Source organism: Centrocercus urophasianus, unplaced genomic scaffold (assembly GCF_019232065.1).
Source record: "Centrocercus urophasianus isolate 14NV4802_14NV808 unplaced genomic scaffold, USGS_Curo_1.0 seq_23, whole genome shotgun sequence".
Taxonomy (NCBI): Eukaryota; Metazoa; Chordata; class Aves; order Galliformes; family Phasianidae; genus Centrocercus; species Centrocercus urophasianus.
The window spans coordinates 7633956-7654464 of NW_024884789.1; the positions used below are offsets into that span (position 1 = coordinate 7633956).

The following is a 20509-nucleotide window of genomic DNA, read 5'->3' on the forward strand; positions in this document are numbered from 1 at the left end:
GGATTTTAATTTCTAGCATGCCCATGCATGTCTCACTGCTCGGATTCGGGGTTTGCAGGCCAGTCCAGTGCCGTGTTATCAGATCTTCTCATGGCTGGGATTGACCTTGGGCAATACTAAGACAAAAATGGTGTCAAACCCAGCTACTAATTTGAGATAGATAATTTCTGTTTCATATTTTCTGAGGTGCCATATGAATCAGGCTATTGAGCCATAGGCTGGGCTGTTTTCTCATGGAGGTGGTGGAGGGAGTTACATGGACAAATTCCTATGACCAATTACACCATGTTCAACCAGATTATAAAGTTATACAAATCCCCATTGCTGTAGAAGAGACAACGAGCAATGCTGATTTATGCAAAAAAGGTTCTGTGCTCCTGGCAGAGTTTCAGTTGCTTATTTGCTGAGTCCAGAACATTAGGATGCAAGCATAATCTTTTCCAGTGGTGTGCAGTGACTAGACGCGGGGTAACGGGCACAAACTGGCACATAGGCAGATCCATATGAACATGAGGATAAACTTCATTACTGTTTGGGTGACAGAGCACTGGAACAGGCTGCCCAAGAGAAGTGGTGGAGTCTCCTTCTCTGGAGATATTTAAGATCCACCTGGATGCTTTTCTGTTCAACCTACTGTAGAGAACTGCAGGAATTTGGACTTGATGATCTCTAGAGGTCCCTTCCAACCCTATGATTCCATGATTCTTCTTCTATTACTGTTCCTTTGAAAAGTGAATTTGCTCTTTAAGCATGAGGTTTTTTTTATTTCTTCAACTAATAAATTAAAAGAAGGCTTTTCAGTGCTTGATGACACAATTGTTCTCTTTGGAACCCCACCCAAATAACACTGGTTTGGCTCTGGCCTTACTGGTCCCTTCATTTGGTATAGCCCAAACAGATTGCATGTGTCTATGTGTAAGGGTTGAAAGACTTCATGATTGTTTATGTGATAAACTTACTGAGACAAACAAGTATTGTAACACATGAAATGGAACCAAACTTTGAGTTGCAGAACTAGCTGGGTTCTTTTTTCTTTAGATCATTATTTTGGATTATTAGATTATTATGGGACCCTCATCTTTTTTTTGCCATTTGCTTTGAATTTGGTGACCACGGGTTTAAAAAAAAAAAAAGAAAAAAGACTTATCTTTCCTGCTGAGTGATAAAGTGTCTTTCCTTTCTCCACCCCCTCCTCTCCCTGGATGGAGATCACAGCCCAACAGTGCCGTTGGCAGTTGGCACAGGCAAGTTTTCCGGCATCTGGCTGGCTGGCAGGCTCCCAGGTTGTTATGCTGGCCGTTTCCCTCGAGCCTGTCCTGTGCTGGGGCTGAGGACTTTCCATTTGGAACGCCTTGCTGTGGGGATGTGGCAGGGCATGGGGGTGGGCCAGTGCTCCCCTGCAGCACAGGGCTGTGACCCTCAGCAAAGCTCAGCTGACGCTGGCAGGGATCTGAGCACGCTGTAGTGACTTTCTGTCAATGTCTGTGTTTTCTTCTGAAGTCCCAGAGTAGCTTGTAACTTCACTTATGCCAGCAGGTGGTAAATGTAAAGTGACTGGTAAGACTCAGGGGTGCATCTTGATGCTATTGAAACCTCTGGTTATTTTCACTGACAAAGACATGATTTAATCTGTGGGTTGTTTGCTAAATCCAGGGTAAGGGCGAGCCTCCCTCTACCACTCTAAAAGCATATTTATTATTCTGTTAGTCATTAAGAGCTGGTATGCCAGAATTTCTTCTATTTCAGAGATGAAATTCCCTCTTGACCCCCACTAATTGGGTTCATCTCCAGCACTGGGAGGTACTTTAGTCTCTGTCTGCATTGCTTACTCAGCCATGTGTTCATTTTCCAGTACTGCTGATAGCTATTGAACCTACTCAACCAATAACTATCAGGCAGTAATGAACTTATTTCTGACACAGGATCAGATTTGAACGAACAATTCAGACTCATAAACCTTTGTCTCCATTCAATGTTAAAAATGAGGAAACTGGACACCCACACACTATCTAGGTATTTTTTTATTGCCCTTTGCCAGCCACTCTATTAGAAATTCTCATATATCATTCCAAAGACAATTGTGATATACAACGTTTCAGCAGCTAAATTTATTTAAGCAGAACTGCTTTTTTTTTTTTTTTTTTTTTTTAATTGTATTCTCTATTGCACACACAGAAAGAAAGATTTTCAGTCTCCCCAAGGAGCTGCTGGTGTCCTATGCATCTGTCACACACAAGCCCCCTTAAAGATTTTAAAAGAGAAACGCACTGTATTGAGCAAGGATTTGTCTTTGAGCTTCTTTATCTTGTGGTATATTTACTGAAGAAATACAAAATCTTAAGATATTTTTAATTTCAATCAAATTGCCTTTCACATCAATCAGACTGTTCTGAACGTGGAGCTGCTGGGAAACGTAAAAACATTAAGCTATAAAAAATGCTCACCAAGTGCATGGCATAATTTGATCATTTCTCATTTTGATTTTCCAGGCATCCATGGAGTTTTATCACCGTTAAAGGAAATCCCTCCTCTTCTGTTGAAGACCACATTGAATATCAAGGTAATTCACGCACAAAATACTGTCTTGGAAGTTACTCGCAGTTAAACTTGGTCAATGATGTTCTCATTTGACATTGCTTTACATCAAGCTAAGAACAACTGATGGTTAGAGATATTTAATTGAATGCTCTCTTCATATTTTACTGCTTTCAATTAATGCAGCTGAAGCATCAAAGCGCGGGGTATAACCTCAGTCATCTGAACCATGAAATAAAAGTTTTACAGTGTATCAGTGTAAATCCTTGTAACTCAGTTGAGCTCAGCCTCTGCCTCCCTCTTTGACAAAAAGCCATGAAACAAGCCCAGTTCATACCAACTGAAGATTTAATCAGTTTGTCCTGCATTGGTAGCCTCAAAATCTCTCCATAAAACCACTTTGTTGCAAGCTGAATCCTCCTGATTGTCCAGCATCTGAAGTCTCAGTAACTTTTTAATGGAAGTTATACTAGGCTAAATCTGGATAACAAACCCGAATTATGCATATATACACATGGAAAATTACCTTTTCAGTTTTGACATTTTTTGAGTGCATTCATTGATTTTTACCATTTTTAAAAAACAGGTCACAAAGGGTCAGCTGTGGCCAAAGTATTCAAACTATTCAAAGCTGAGAATGGAGAACTCTTTAATGTCTCTTCGACTAGTGAGTGGGTTCAAGGTAAGAGGTCTGTTTGCTTTTTAACTCAGTGGCAGAGTTGATAAATAGGGTGAACCATCCTTTTTATTGCAAAGCTATTTGGGAAGAGTGGGCTTGCAAGTTGCTATTTATGTTGCTGCTAACCCAAGTAAAGAACATGCACAGATTCTTTCCTCAATTGTCTCCAGGACTCTCTGGATAACTGGCATTCATTTTCCTCTGTTGCTCTGGGTATGAAATTCCATCTCTTATGATCTAAGATATCACACACAGCCTCTTATTTCTTCTGACTGCATAGTCATCATGTCCATGTTTCAGACAACATACAGTAACTGAAACTTGATCTGAAAATCCAAAAAGACAACTAAGGAGGACCGGATCCAAAAGCCATAGCTATTAATAATGCTCATACTGCGTACTCCAATTATGCAGCTTTTAATAACTCTGCTCTCCTTTGGCTGGTTGCACTTCACAGCATCATTACAAGCGGCTGACAGAGTGGCAGGAAGAGGCAGGAATCAGATCATCAGAGAAGAAACTTGTGAATGATATCTGAGATCAAATTATGCTTCATGTGTTTTTGCTGCATTCATTAGGCGTGACTTTCAAATGACTCTTCTTGTTTGCACTTGTCTCCAGATGTAGAATGGACAGAGTGGTTTGAGAAGCCCGAGAAAGCAAGATCTAAAGACATGGAGAAGCTTTCTGACTTCAAAGCTGCTCACCCTGATAAAATCTGTAGGCAGCCCATTGACATCCAGGTAGGCCAGCTTACCTCTTTGCTTTAGAGAGGCAGCGTGAGATGAGAGCCCCCAAAATATTGTGCTTGTCAGTAACTTTTGTTTCTAAATAAAAGACACTGATTATTTTCCAGCTGTAATATATAACCAACAAGTTCTGTCTAGTCTTGTTTTGAGACAAATGCTTGTAGAATTAAGCTCCTTTCAGTAAATTCTGGCTCTGGCATGAAAAGGAGTGCAGATGGGGTCAGGGACAGCACAGATGCTATCGTGAAATATGTGGTTCCCTGCTGGAAGCTTGTAGGAAAAAAATAAGACATGAAAATTTCAAAGTTTTTAAATGATTCTGGAGTGGACCCTACCTCAAAAATTAATCACAGAATGTAATGAGATGGTATTGCAACCAGCTGTAGTAGTTGGGAAAAATACCAATGAGCTTAGCCATTTTTTGGAGTCAACTGGTGGTTTGTTATTTTTCCTCTGGAAAGAAATTTGATTCTATTTGGAGCTAAACATTAAAATTATGCTAAAAATTAAAATTATCCATGTGGCTGAGGTGAAAAAATGTATCTTTTCTGATACTGCAGAAGCCTATTCAAGCAAAAATAAAATTACCTAAACAAAGTGCCTTTGTTTTCTTTTGGCAAGTGTTAGCCATATGCTTTACCCATCTACCTGTTAAAACAAGTACCAGAGAAGCTTTGCCTATCAAAAAACAGTAAAATACTCCATACCTGTGGGAAGTTGAATCTGAGGTTCCTGCATCCACTGGTGGATTTCACACAAATGCGGTTATTGAAGTAAATGGGAATGCTGACAGTATGACTCTTAAGTTTCCAGGCCTGCTTGTTCTAAAGAATCTCCTTTGAAAAGAAAGGAAAAAAATGCCCTATGACTTTCTGCCAGACCTTAGCAAATCCACATTCATTTCAGCTTCCATATACATGAATTAGAAGTGACAACTTATTTCAGAGCAGAGGTCAGATGTTCGCTATGATACAGCGCTTTTAGCTTGTGTATTGAAAGAGAAACAAGAAATGTATTCTTCTGTGCCAGAATCAACCTTTTTTTCCTCTGTTCTGTTAAATTATAGATACTTTTTTTTTTTTCCCCATGAACATTAAAAGCAAAACAATTTTTTTTCAGCTTCTGCAGATTTTAGGGCAATTCCTCAGGTAGCATAACCTGGCATTTGTTATCGCATTCCTAAAGTTACACTGATTTATACCAGCTGGCCTGCTTCAACTGTGCTGAACGTGAAAATGTGAAGATACAATGATAATAACAGAAGCACAGTGCAGCCAGAGGCACATTCCTTCAACTGATGGTGTTAATCCTATCTGCAGCAGCAGTATGGCTGCATTAATAAGGAAGGTCTGCATGAATGAATTAATCAGGATCAGGCCCTTCACTGAAAGATAATTTATCTCCTGCTGCCTTGTTAAAATGCATGTGTTATTTGGATTGTCCAATGCAATCAGTTGCATTTTTGTGAAAGGGTCAAGCTATGGAGCTGGACTGTGACCTGAGGGGTGACACTTGCCCCAGCAGGAGCACAGGAGAGGCTACACATCCCTCCACTTCTTTGTATGATGCAGCGGTTTCCTCAAGCCAACCCTACAGGCTGGTACCTGTATGTGAGAAAAGCCCTCCTCTTCTTGTTCCTTTTGGAGCAAGGTTACTGGAACAGCTCTATTTTTTATTTTTTCCTTTGAGAGCAATTATTACTGACTCATTGAAAGAAGAAATCCCTGCTCTTGTTCTTCTGCAAAGTTCAGGTATAGCTGAGCCACCAGCAATGACATGAGTGCAGCAGAGAGGTTTGAGAGCATGAGTTCATTTGGGTACAAGCATCTGTGTTCAGTGTTGTCATCTGATCTCAAACAAATACCAAAAGAAAATCTAGGGCACCAAGACCAGATGTTAGTGAAGTTCAGAATACTCCTATCCAAGAAAGCACATGGTCTTAATATAGATAAAGGAGATACACATACAACTAGCAGTAATCTACACAGTCAGCACATACAATAGCTGTTCTGAAGCACCAGCTGGAGTGCCAGCTGGATAGCACACATACCAGTCATCCCATTTTGTTATACAACTGTTGCGCATCACTCAAAGCAAAAGCCTCTTAGGATGACATCAATGTCTGAACGTATCACCAATTTTATATTTCTGTTCTCATTCCAGGCAGAGACCCTCGATGGAACTATTTTAACCACTGAGGTTTTCTACAAGAACGGCCACGACTACCGGTTTCTTTGCCATGGCAAGGACCAGACAGGTGAAGGTTGCCAGAACTACAGAGTGCGGTTCCTGTGTGGCAGCTCTGGTATGTGCTCCATGTTCGAAAGCCAGACACTTGTGCTCTCTGTCCTCTGGGTTGGTTCTTCAAAGGTAGAAGTAGTTTATCCCTGAGAAAGAAAAGCCATATGAGGAACTTGAATTTGGCCTAGTGTTCTTGTTTCAGATGTCCAGAGGCACAGAGCCTTCTCCATTGAGTGCTTGGCTTAAGGTAGATGGTATAGGTATAAACCAGACCAACGAAAAGCAGAAATACTGCCTTCCAATGGCTGACTCCTGTTCAATGGAAGAACAACTACAGTAATTTCTCAAGATGAAATTTTGGATGAGCTATTGATGTGAACATAGATACAATGGCTGTAGATTTACCTCAGGAAAAGTTCCTGAGCCCTACCAGAGAAAACAGAGTATGACTCCAAAGCCAAGCAGCACCATGGAAAACACTTGACGAGTTCCTTCCCATAAATATCTTGTGTTTCAATCGAAGCATTTTAGGATGAGGTAGGATTAGTCAATCACTGTGTGCAAAGACAACAGGTTTTGAAAGAAATACTTTGTTTTATAGTTGTTAATTCCAACACCACTGTGCATAACTTGGCCACTGGACAGGTCTTTATGATTCTTGAGTGCTCAGCTGGTGGAAAGAGGAAGGTAGAATACTGTTGTTTTGTTGGAAAAAAAAACCAATCGTTATGTTGAAGACCATTTGGCTGCAGTAAATAACAGTGCCCAGTACCCAGAAGAGCTACTAGTAAATGGGTGGGGTGAAAATGAGCCACTCAATGCTACTTCAAATTGTAGCCATGGGATTAGTGGAAAATCCACCTGCACACATCTGGCAGAAAAACACTTTCTTGTTTGCTTGCTTTCCAAGCTTAAGCCAGTAACAAGCATGATTGGAAGAGTTAACTGTTTTATACTGAATGAGGAAATCATCTTTTTTGGTGGTGCTCCAGGCAAAAAAAAAAAAAAGACTGGCACTTTGTGATAAGATTAACTGAGTCCTCCACCCTTCCTTTTGGCTTTGCAGTGAAACCAAAGCTTACAGTAACCATTGACACCAACGTGAACAGCACGGTGCTGAATCTGGTGGATGATGTGAGCTCATGGGAGCCTGGAGACAGGATTGTGATTGCAAGCACTGACTACTCCATGTACCAGGCGGAGGAGTTCCAAGTACTGCCATGCCCATCTTGCAGACCCACCCAGGTCAAGGTTGCAGGTGAGGTGATTCATCTTGTCACATTAGTGTTGCATTTCACAAATTCCATCATTTTCTCTGAGTGAACTCCATTAAGAATCAGAAAAAATTAAAAGACACCTGAATTTGATGTCTACCTCTGATGATACTTTTGGGAACACATGATTTTCTTAGTAGAAAATCATCTAACTTGATTGTGGTTCCTTTCTGTCTTCCCTTTCCATAGCTGACTCTGGTTTTGTTTTCATTTTTTGTTTGTTTGTTTGTTTGTTTTTTGTCCTCAATCTTATTATTGAATGGATGCATTTATTTCATAGAGACAAACATTGGACATGTATTTGAAACATTCAATTTTGTATATCTGTATTTAAAAATGTATCACTTCCTGGAAAGCAGGAGATGAGCACAGCTGATCTGAGGAGCGTGGTAAGGGAGGATTCGAGTGTGAGAAATTTTAAGGTTATGAAGTAATGGACCAGCTGGCTATTTTCCTAAAAGAGTTGTATCTAACAAGACAAGTAATCTTACATTTTAGATTGATTTTATTTTTGTTTTACTACTAAAGCTACTGTTTCTCTTTTGCTGTGTCTCTAGACTGCATTGCTCTGAGATGATGTATTAACCAAACTTTTCTGGAGTCATGTGGCACATGCACTATCCTGAGCCACAGGAAATGGAGTGCTGCTAAATTAGTCTGAGCAGAAGGAGCAGGAAGCTTTGCAGAGTTTCAGCATTTTTCTGTTGAAGGTGACTAGCTCAAATCTGGAACAAATGGCTTTTGATGAGAGGACCTTGCAGTCTAGTGATTGTAAAGTGACCTTCAGACACACTTCCATGATGAAGCACATACTGTTTCTGCTATGAGCATGAAAGTAAAATGCAAAGGGGAAAATCTGCAACTGCACTTGAGTCTGTGAGGTGGCCTTTTTCTTCCAGAGCTAGATTTTGGCATGGTAACAAGCAGAACACGGAAATATCAAGTGAGCTGCATCTTTTGTAAATACATGAACTTTCAATTGCCATGCTTTACAAAAGCAAGTGTAATCTTACACAATCTTACAGTATAAAAGCATGTAACAGCTGAAGCCATTTTTTATGGCAGAGTTTGCCTGGTTGTGAAACATGCACGTCACCATATCTTTTGCTTCTGCTCTGGCAATTTCTTTAGGAAGAGGTTTTGTCAGCATTTACAGTAAGATCTTTCTGAGAAACCATCGGGGCACTTGGAACATCCAGTGCACCTGGGAGTTTGCTCGGTTCTGTGAAAAGAGCTGCATTATCTCTGATGCAACATCTTCTGGAAGGTATTGAATGTGCTTCCTTTGGCAGCCGCCTCCCGCAGGGCTCTCGCCATTCATTGTTAGACAGTCTGAAAGAGAGCTGCCCGTCAAGCCAAGAAAAATATTATTCACAGCGTGAATGTATCATAGTCTTATGACTTAAAATGACTAGTAGTTTCAAAGAAGACGCATCTCCAAGTTGGATGTTTTTCTTTAGTAATTTTGAGCTGTTGGAAAAACTGTACCAGACCAGTATGTTACAAATTACATCGTGAAGATGATCTTGGAAGATCGTCAGTGAAAATAAAGATGACATAGAAATAAATCTCTTGAAATTCCCATAATCTAATGGATCTGAAAAAATCTTGTTTTTATCTTCTATAACAATAGCAACTGAGTTAGTTTAAAGAAATTAATAAGGGGTTAAAAACTACAAAAAAAGTTAGTGTGATTTTCAAGTAAAGAAGCAGTGGAAACACTTGTTAAAGTAATTATGCTCTTGGTCTCCAATTACTCTTTAGGAGAATTAGGACATTCCTTTTATTACCACAAATGACATGAGCGCTGCAGCCAAAGTCTGCCTTTACTTATATCCAGGCAACTTCATTGACGTCAATGGGATTTCACTGATTATATAAATCAGGGCAAAATTTGGTCCAGTAGTAACAATCACATCCAATTTTCTTGTAGCAAAAGCACACTCTCACCAGAAAATAAGATCATCTGCCTGATTCTAAGTTCAGCATTGATGAAATAAAACAAGGGAAGGCTGAGTTGTCCTGTCTTTAGCAGCCAGGAGATGCCTGACTTTCTCCGTGCCTAACCATCACCTAACATCCATTGCCCTGAGACATGATGTGCAATTAGACAGGATAAGGAACACTAATGAGCCAGTGGGTGGTATCTCCATGGTAGGTGAGCATCCCCCTGTGCTTGTGCAGCAGTGCTCAGCTCTGATTTGCATTTGGAAAGCACTTGTCATAAATGTCTGCTTCCTTTCCTGATGTGAGTTATTCAGGACTGCTTTGCTCCTCCTGAGAAAAGGCTTCCACGCAGATATATTTATACACGGCGTCTCAAGGGATGTCATTTGTAGTCAGTGGCGTGGCCTGATTATCTCGAGAGTTTTAGTTTAGCAGCTGAGAACTCCTGAAGTCTGTCCTTTAAAAGAAAAATGATAAAACCGTTCCTACCCAGATGGTTTGTGTTCATTTTAATCTCTATTTTTTTTTATCCTTTCTTTTTTGGAAATAAACTTGAGTTTCAGGTCTGAACTACTTAGAGACTTTTTTAAAAAGAGGCAGAAAAACTCATCTGTGTGGACAGCTGATTTGTTGTGGCAGTCACTTGGCGTAAGAATGTTTAATTATAGTTGGTGCTCTCATCATTTGCTAGTAGTTTAATAGACATAGTTTAGCATATTAGGACAAAAAAGTCAGACTTATTGTTTAGGTCCTGCCCCATTTATATTGATACTTCCTGCTGAAAACTCCTACTTGCTTTACTGGCTAGAAGCGGCCTGATTAGAGGCTGGGCTTTTCCAAAAAGCTTAAGAGTAAATACTCAATTACAGTCAGGATTTTTTTCAGTAGGATTTGGGTGTCTAACCAGACTTCTGACAATCTCAGTATAGGAAGCAAGGGAGGACACGCAGGGACTGATCTTATGTGCTCCCTTATCGCAGCAACTTCGCTCAAGTCGAAACTGCAGCTCCCATAAGGAAGCATAGCCTGGGCGAGGGCTCAGCTCTGCAGGTCCTGCTCCTGGTCAGACGGTCACTCTGATAAATGGAGGACTTTTCTCCACTGACCTCCTTTGTTTGATTTTTTTTTCTCTTTTTTTTTTTTCCTCTGTGGGAACAGATTAAAACCTTTTGATCTTGCAGGTTCCCAAGGGCAGGGACGATGGCACAGGGCAGAGGGAGGGAGGAGGAAGGAAGGAAGGAAGGAAGGGTTGTGTTGTGGCAGCACTGGATAGTAGGAAAATCAAGTATTTGGTCTAGTTTCCCTGGGAAACAAGTCTTATCTGCATCTTCACTGCACTGTGTGAAGTTACTACCAATGCTGATAAGTTTCACCATGGAATAGAAAGGATGAAATGCCCTTTTGTGTGCTATGTGCTCTTGATAAAACAAGAAAAACCTTTTTGTGCATAGCGTAATTACTTCAATTATCCCACGTATTAGTGAATCTGTTATTATGAGCCTACATATCTTAAATCTTGCTTATGGGGCAGTGAATACTACAGAGAGATGGAGCTACTTGTTAATGTAGAGAACTTTGAATTAAACATGTAGATACATAGTGATCTAACAACTTCCCAGAAACTGCCTGCGTCACCATTCGTTGTGTGCTGTGAAGGAGGGAGAAGTTACTCCACCAGTAAATTCAGATACTTTCAGAGATTTAGAGGGTTCTCTTCAGAAGCTGACATCATTTTTTGCTGGAACTTGCCAGAAGTTCTTTTTTTGAGGCATCCCTGGTGCTTGAGGGTTGGGCAAGGAAGCATTGTGTAAGGCACCTTTCTAGCAGTCTTTTCAGCAGTCTTTTCCTTCTATCTCTGGGCACTGCTTTGAACTCCTTGTAAAGCTTCATCCTTTTTACTATAAGTCCTTTCACTTAAAGCCTGCTTTCCCTCAATTTAAGGAATAATTATTCAGTAAGATGTCAGGATGTAGTATATGACTCAAGGCTGGTCAGATCTCTCAAGCCATGCTGTGTTGCATTTGAGGCATGCAAGAGCAAATCCCATCAAACCAATTCAGAACAATTTGATAGGATGTTTGTGAGAACATTTATCAATTATTAAATAGAAAGCAACAGGGACGTAACCACCAGTGATGACAAATGCTTGGCAAAAATGCTAAATCTGACAGAAGTGTGGGCTGGCATCTGCAATGAGTTGCACTGGTTTTAAAGGTTCCCTGAAGGATTTATTGTCACTGTGTTACATGAATTAAGCAGGCAAGTTTGTATTTAGAGTGGTGCTGCAATGGCACAGCTGCCTGGGGAGGTGGTGGAGTCACCATCCCTGGAGGTGTGCAAGAACCGTGGGGATGTGGCACTGAGGGATGTGATCAGTGGGCACCGTGGGAGTGTGCTGATGGTTGGACTGGGTGACCCAAGTGGTCTTTTCCAGTTTTAATGATTCTATGATTCCCTTTAGAAACTCTGGTTTGGGAAGCATTAAAAGACCATCAGAGGGAAGGTCTAATCCACAGAGCCTGGAGGAGAACAAAAAACTCCTTAGGGAAAAAGAACAAATCCAGAAGCATCTTAGCTCCACTTTATCTTCACCGAATACAGACTTTCAGATGCCTGATTCACTTCTGAAAGAGATATGTGGCACTTTATGGCATTTAAAGCCAAAGCATTTAGAAAAGTAGAAATATACCAGGGAGGTTTTTTAGAGACATCTCTGAGTGTTACTCACCAGAGCACCACCCACACCTGGAGCTTCTGAAACTGTTCTACATTTCCACCCTTCCCAAGTGTGATAAAGCCTGAGCCCAGGCTTTGGGGTTAGGTTCAGGTATGGCAGGTTTTCCTGGAGCTTTGTACAGCTTGGAGAGACTCGGAATTGCTGTGATGTTGACATAAGTGTGTCTTTGATTAGTGGATCATCTATGTTTATCTTAATGCATACTTTCTTTTAATAATTACCTTCTCCTTACTAAGTGCACTGGTGACTTTAATAGTCACTGTCTTGAGTCATAAGCATGGAAGTGGTCTCCTATTTCGCTGAATCAAGACCTTTGTCAGCAAGCCCATACATTAATGCAGTTTATTTTTCCCTGTGAATTAACATTTTGCTAAGTGAAGGTACTGGTATGACAAAGAGCAGCAAAGCCAGGGCGTTCTTTTGAGCTCAATCACACGGGCCTGTTGTGGGGAGATGTAATCTGTGTCAGCATACGGCTTTGTTTGGTTTAGATTATAATGCAGTACAAGCCTGGCTCACCAGCAAAGCAACATCTGTCCGTGAGGGATGCAGCATGAATGTGCTCAGAGAGGAGATGGTGAATCAGTGATCCTGCACTCATAATTGCTTGGGCAATCCCAGGCATGGCTTTGATGCTGAAGCAGCGGGCACAGTCCTCCTCTATTCTCAGCACAGAGCTGCCTTTCTTTGCCCCAAACCACTTCTGGGCTGGCTTGGGTTTGCCCATGCTCAGATGTCACACTGCTCCTTGGGGAGACAAGCAGCAGCCTGGCTTCAGGTTTACAGCCCTGCAGTGGGACGCTCCCAGTGCCATGTGAACTGCCCAAGCACACCGTGGAGCAGCCTCTTTTGTTTGATTTCCTTCCTCATGCCAATCACCAGCCATGCCAGTGGAGGTGCCACGTGTCTATGGACGCACATCGCAGTGCTTCTGGCCCCATGGGAAGTGCCTGGTGCCAGTTTCCAGCAGGAATTGACATCACCAGAGCGATCCCATGCCCGGCTCTGTCTCCCGTGAGCCGTGTCAGTGGGATGGCCCCACAGCCGTGGGCAGCTTGGATTTCTGACTGCTGGGAGGAGAGGTTTGTTTTTCAAAACTCTGTTAAAGGAGCTATTATTCAAAATCCACTTTCACATTGCAAGGGGATTGCTTTCCATCTCTCCTTTTATCTCTAAACAAGTCAAGTCAGCAAAAGCAGAAAGTGAAAAACATGCACCCAAGGAGTTATATTTAGAAACTGGTTAATGCGTATTTAACATTCCTGCCAGTACTTATGCTATTTTGCATGTCTGGACTGGTGTTAAATTAAATTAAATACATGCAAGCATGACATTTATTATTCTAGAGCTCAGCACGTAAATAACAAAACTGCCCATCTAATTCCACTGCCACAAATCCTGGGGATGTGGCTTGAAATAGGACATTCTTCAGGTTATCTGAACTTCTTCCTGCATTTCAGTAAATCAAGGAAAGGTCAGCTTGGAGGGAAACTAAAAAGTAACAGCTTGAAAATGGTTTCATAACCATTTGGCTCTGGGCTCTGTTCCCTAGCAGAGCTGCTCAATGGTACAGCATTGGGCATCCCTGTGCAGAGGACACCGCTGCCACTGCTTTTTAAATAGCAGTGAATAAGGGAAGCAGAGCTGTTTTGGGGGTAAGCTGGGTTCTGATGTTGGCCACAAACCTGAATAGACCTGGCTTATGGCAGCTCTGTGGGAAAGCTCAGGGAAGAAACTGCAAATACAAGTGAGATGCAAACCCATGGCCTCTTTGGTGCCGTCACTTTTGGGGTTGAGCATCCAATTCCCACAGCACCCTGTGCCCATGGCAGACAGTGGTGCGGACTTTGCCTTGCAGGCAGCAAGAAGGAGCACCAACCTTTCCCTAATGCCAGTATTGCTTTTGAACTACACTGCTCCCAGCACCAGCAGAAAGGGGGAGTGAATGGTGTTTGCTTATCTTTGTTATAAACTCATAGCAGTGTGTTTTGGTTAAAACAAGAATGTTTCAGTGCTCAAAATCCTCCACGCAACTTGCCATTTCTAGTGCAGCACAAAGTACTTCACAATGATAGCCAGGCTTTGGGCTTGCCATTTGTTTCTAATTACTGCTTTGAATGATTCCACTGAAATGAAATACATGCAAGTGTAGCATTCCTGAAAGTTCAGTGTTTACTTAAAGAGTTTATTACTTATTTTTACTGGAATAATACAGAATGTAGTCCGTAAAATGAACCTTTTTCCAACTGCATTCTCTGCAGAAAGCTGAGGAAGGAAGGAAGGAGCATGAATATGTTTGAATGAAATTACAGCAAAGAGAATATTTTGCTCTCTAGGCATCCACAGTGCCTGGGCTTCACCCCTTTCTGTTCAGGGCAGGGAGGGCTTTCAGTGGTTTTAACCCCTCCACAGAGCCAGGTGTGTTTGTGGAGGCAGGTTAGAGGCAATGTGGTCTGGCATGCAGTCCTATCAGCTGCCTATGTGCGGGGCAGAGGGAGGTGTTGGGAGCAAGCAGGAGATGTGCAGACAGATCTAAATTGAGAGTTCAGGATAGCAGGCAGGGAGAGGTTCTGAAGTGCAGTTCTGAAGTGATCACAGTCTCTTTCTAAGGTCGGAGAAGTGTTTTGTCAGACAGCCTGTTGGTTTAGCTCCCTGGCTAACTGGAGCAACTTCAGACCAAAAATCCCACTTCCTCTGTTGAAAATGTCTCAGCAGGACATAGAGGGACACCTGTGCTCCAGCCTTCCGCCTTTTGAGGAGCCAGCCAACAGTTTTTTGCTGATTCCAATGCTCTTTTCATTATCGACCAACCCCACCACAGGAAGCACAAGGGGAAACCAGCAGCGCTGGCAGAGTAACTCTGAAAATGGATCTTGTTCCTGCAGGGAAAGCAGCGTACCTCCACGTTGGCGAAGTCATTGATGGCGTCGACATGCGGGCAGAAGTGGGGCTGCTGAGCAGGAACGTTGTGATCATGGGCGAGATGGAGGGGCAGTGCTATGAGTACAGCAGCAAGTTGTGCTCCTTCTTTGATTTCGACACCTTTGGGGGACACATCAAGGTAGGGCTGGAGCCTTCCCCTTGCACTTTTCTCCACCCAGCCACACCTTCGTGTAGTGAGAAAGTCAGGCTGCAGGAATGGAGGAATCTCTTGTGTCAGCTGCTGAGCAAGCAGCCCCTCCCTGTGTTGCGGCAGATCCACCCCACTGCTGCTGCCAGTCCCTCAGCTTTGAAATACACCCATGCAGACAGTACCCAGCAAGGCTGGTGCTTAACTCATCCAGGATATAACTTCCATATTCCAATTCTAGTTTTCCCCAAATGCCAGTGGTGCTCCAAACAGGAGGTTCATTTTGAGCCCGAGTGACTGAAACTCACGGGAAACATTAAATCTAAATGTCTTTTTCTTCCAGAATGAAGTCGAAAGTAGCCATGGCAGCAGTGACAGTATCAAAGAAGAGCTATGGTCACATTAGCTATCATGACTCTCTCCTTTACCCTGCAGCCATACACTCTCTCGCACATAGTAAATCTCTCTAGCAGATAGCATTGCTCTACATTCCTGTATTCCCCCACCCTCTTGCCCTCAACACCGTTTTATCTTTCTTGACTGATGTTCTGTCATTCTCCAGATCGGTCTTGATTTTAAGGCTACCCATCTTGAAGGTCTAGAGCTGAAATATATGGGCCAGCAGACAATGGGACATTACCCAATTCACTTCCACATGGCTGGAGATGTAGATGAGAAAGGAGGCTACAACCCTCCAACATATGTGAAGGATGTCTCCATCCACCATACCTTCTCCCGCTGTGTCACAATCCACGGATCCAATGGTTTGCTGGTAAGAAACCCCAATGCCTACCTTATAGATCCAGGCACCAGTCAAATTATTTCCTCATAGTGTGAATACAGCTTAATTACTGCAATGTAAGGTGTTTTATTGTTAGAAATAGGATCTGTCTCTTTCTCCTGATTACACAGATGTTCCAGGTGTATTTCAACCTGTATTCTTAAAAAGGAGGAAACAAAGTGGCACTGCAGGCTGTGTGTGAATCAGAGCAGGCAGAGCTTTTGTCTTTGGGCAGGGATGTCTGTGGACCAGCCCATCTCTAATGAGTAGTTGGACCTGGCTATAGCCAGAGCTTGCTATTTAAAGACGATAATCAGAAGGTTTAAGTATCCTTCATCTCTCCTATAATAAAGCTTTGGGTTTGCAATGCTATTCAGAACATTAAACATTCACAGAGCTCTGGTTTGTCAGAATTAATCTCCACAACAGAAAATCCTTTTGAATAAATCTATATAATGACCTATGCTTATCAGGCACTTTACAGTGCAGCAGAAGTGCTAGGAGCACAGATTTTCCCTTAGATGTAGAGATGCCACCTTCTTTGTTGTAAGTGTGCAGAGGGAAACATTATCATACTGAGCATCCTGGAGCATGGTATGGAACCCAGGAGGCTTTTTTCACTGCCACCCCACCTTTGTTCCCCGGCACAGTTGTTCCTTTGGCACTTCTGGGATAGGAATAAGTTGTGTTGGTCCCAGCCCTTGTTGCCTTATTAGTCTTGAACTCCCCATCATTTTAAGACAGTATCTTCAAAGCCAACCACACCAAGAACTTAACATAGGGTATTTTCCACCACCTGATGATGGTAAGGAAACCAAGATCCAAAATGTTTTGAATGAATGCTGTTCCTGAAACTATATATCCAATCAGCTCCACTCACAAAACCAGACAGGAGAAAAGAGAAATCTTTACTTGCATTCAGGAAGTATAAAGATATCTATCCCAAAAGCAGAGCTGCTGAAGGTATGGAATAAACATCAAGTTTGACTATCCAACTTTTTTCCGAAGTATCAGTTCAAATACAAAGTCTTCCTTTTGGCAAGGAATGCAGGATACTGCCTCCAAAGTGGCAGCAATGGAAATGGAAGTCACAGGCATAATTGAAATGCACAGAAGTTAAAGTGAGGACAGTTCCAGAATAGGAATGGCTTTTATCTTCTATTTGTGAATCCTGCTTCTGATCTCTGTCCTTCTAAGTTTATAACATGAAATCTAGTGACTGAACTCATCTTGTAGGGAAAAAGTATATAAATATGACACTCAGGGTCATATGAGAACTGTCCATTCAAAGTCACCAGCACAGGGGATGAGCATGCAGTGAATAGGCAGAGTAGAAGGGCACTGTTTCAGGATTTGTGTGCCACAGACGGCTCTTACCAGTGGCACCATAAACACACTCTCTATGTATACAGAGTTTGCACAGCTGTTGGTGAACTGCAGACCAGCTAGAGCCCTGCTTATCAGTCTGACATGAGATCTTAATTCCTTGTTCATTAATAGTTGCCAAAGCAAATGCTCTGTGCCTGGCATTTTTGTACCGGTCAGATAAATAGATTTGTATAGAGCATTGGGAAATAGTTCTGTCTCTTGTGCTTTCTCCAAGGGACAACTTTGGGAGATGCATGGCAGAGGGATGCATGTGCTCATGCTTTTCAGACATGATGACACAATGAAATTCAGACAGACTGAGGCAGCTGATGAAAACAGCTTTCTCTCTTGCTGTTACTCAACAGCCACTGCTCCCTAAATGACCACGGTTCCCCTTCAGGAAAAAGCACCCTGGAGAAATCTTAGATTCTGGGATCCAAAATCTAAACTGTTAAGAATGTAATCTCTGCTGATTGTAATTTATCAAAATTTGTCAATACTAAACTCTACGTTTAACCTATTTTTTATTCTAACCATTCAATTTTTGCTAATGGCTGAATTGAAAGCTGAAGTGAAGTAAAGCCATCTATTTGCTCAGTTTCATCAGAGAACAGGCACTCCGTAGGTTGCATCACTTAAATGGTGTTTCATTGCTCAGATAGACATCTGCAGTTAGCAGCTCCAAACCTTGATTCTTCACATGATCCCACTGCAATCTCCTCATCTGCTTTCCGATTCTATTTCCCTTCCTTTCCTGTTCCTTCTGCCCCAGATAAACTCACAGGCACCCACATAGGTCTCTGGTGAGTACTGTGATTATTCTGTGCATTTCCTAGCTGCCTACTATCTTCTGATTTGGGCAACACTACCTGTTTCTACATGCATGAGCAGCATTTGTACAGACAGCAAATAGCTCCTTTTTCCCCCAGGTAACATTCATTCCCTCTGAGGTCAGGGTGATCCATAGCATGCTTTGCTGAGGGAAAACTCTCCTTGATGATGTACATGAACTGGATTTTGAAAATAGCCATGCAAAACATCTAGCTGGACTGTTAAACCTCAGCATAGCGTAGCATTTAAGGATGTGTTTAACTGTAGGCCATTGATTTCCAAGGGGTTTTTCACATGGCTGTAGTTAAATGCCTGTGCAAAAGCTTTGAAGAGCCATCTATTTATTCCTGATGGCAGAACTGTTTTTCTGTGGGTCTGCGTGGTGCTGCTGAAAGTCCCTGTCCCAACAGAATCTCATTTCCCTCAGTGAGTTTTTCTGTGCTTGTCTACAAATTCACATTCACTAGGGGGCATAGAGGGTCCTTTTGGTAACAAATCTGTAGAAATTCTCTGCATAATTCTTGACAATTCCAATAATTACCCAATGTTTTGTTTAATACGTTGGCCATAAAAACCACCTATTTACACCATTGCAATCTCTGGGATCAAACTTTACTCTGATTCCCACTCTGTCCACTGGACCCCAGTGAGCAACCTAAAATAGAAACTCCCATTAGTGCAAGAAATTAAATGAAGGTCAATAAAAACACTCTGTCAGGATCCAGGAGAGAACTGTACTTCATGGAGTAAGAGGCTGAGCTATGTGATTACTTAGGCAGTATCTGATTATAGTAATCCAGCAGTACTGCACAGTGGTTGTTTTGCCACGGAGGGCATTATCTGGCTATAAATTACTCATGGTTAAGGTAAGATTATGGACCATGAAGAAGGTTTTAATCAAAAATTAAGTCCTTTGGAAAAAATCTTTTGGAACACGCAGTTCTTTTGCAATGCAAACATTTCAGTACTGGGCTTGTGCATGAAAAAACATACAGGAAACTTGTATGTTTGTCAGAGCTGAGCGGGAGATATGGGAGAAGTAATTCATCAAATGGAGGATGACAGAGACAGAAGGGACCAGGTCCCCTTGATTGATAACTCCGTGTTATTCTGTGGGCTTCCAGGGATGAGTTAGGACAACATTGGGTTTGTTGGCTCTGAGCCCTTCTGCCAGTGCACGTTCCTCTTTCTGCTTCACTCCTCTCAACAAACTGGGAGTGATAGTCTCCTGTAACATTACATCCCATGAATAGTGGTGGGCTTTGCCCCACTGTCATCTGATTGCCACACGTTTTCGTATCCCAGTCCTGGTGCAGCTCTGTGCTGGTTGGAGAGATAAATGACTTTTCTGTGTGGCTGATGTTTCTCTGAGGAAACCATTTCCATCATCTAAATGTCGCAGCACCATTACTTGCTTTTCCAGTGTTACTGTTGTGCGTGAGAAAACTAATTATCTTTGGTGGCTGTCTGCAATTTTAACAACTCCAAGATTGAAAGGCTTCCTCTACACACTGGAAATCTTCATCTGAAAAGAGGTCACTCTAATGAGATGTTCTCCTATCCCATAAACCTTTATAATTGCAAGGCTGGGACAGCTCATGTATCCAGGGAGGGATGGTTCAATGTAGTACATACTGTTTATGCCTAAATAAAGAAGCCTCGACCTTGCAAAAGCTGTCATCTAGTTAAATTAGAGAAGTTAGCAGTAAATTTTAGTGAAGTATTTTAGTGGAATGTACCACTTTGCAGGTCATTTTAACTCTGTTTAATTTACTGTGGTGACTTATGTTCAGAGATTTGAGTATTTACACTGGAGCATGGATGATACATAATAGATGTGTGTGCAAATGTAAGCTTGCAGTAGATTTGGCAAGCAAAGCATTCTCTCTTAAGTGAAAGCATTCTTGTAATCATTTCAACACTAGTCTTGGGATTTGATTTGAAATTGGTTCTCCTGGCCTCAAGATGAGGCATGTAGATGACAGAAGAATCTCAGTCCTGCTTGCAAAAGCAATTCAGGTGCTTAGGAGTTAAGATCTTTCAACAACCCTGTAAAGAATGGGTTCTGTGTCCATTTTAATATCTTACTTGTCCCTTCATGATTGCTATCTCAGAAGAAGCGTTTGTAGGAAAATGCTGGTATCTATCTAAGCTTTGCTAGAAAGGTTTCCCAGGTCAAAGGTAGGTAATCGGTGAAGGCTGATGGGACAAGCAAAGAGAGACCCCAGGACAGACAGCATTTCACCAGGCACATGAAGGCTTGAAATTCATTTTCCATATTCCAGATATATATATTA

The 20509-nt window shown here is 42.0% G+C and overlaps 1 protein-coding gene across 2 annotated transcripts in view; it reads left to right on the forward strand.

Moving 5' to 3' along the window:
- Positions 1 to 20509, forward strand: part of LOC122163203 (cell migration inducing hyaluronidase 1) — a 104397-nt gene that overhangs the window by 58666 nt on the left and 25222 nt on the right. For both annotated transcript variants that reach the window (XM_042824264.1, XM_042824265.1), the window contains exons 7-13: positions 2490 to 2560; positions 3122 to 3217; positions 3836 to 3957; positions 6127 to 6268; positions 7271 to 7462; positions 15048 to 15223; positions 15795 to 16004. In XM_042824264.1, coding sequence (XP_042680198.1) covers positions 2490 to 2560; positions 3122 to 3217; positions 3836 to 3957; positions 6127 to 6268; positions 7271 to 7462; positions 15048 to 15223; positions 15795 to 16004 — 1009 coding nt within the window. The remainder of the gene's footprint in view (positions 1 to 2489; positions 2561 to 3121; positions 3218 to 3835; positions 3958 to 6126; positions 6269 to 7270; positions 7463 to 15047; positions 15224 to 15794; positions 16005 to 20509) is intronic.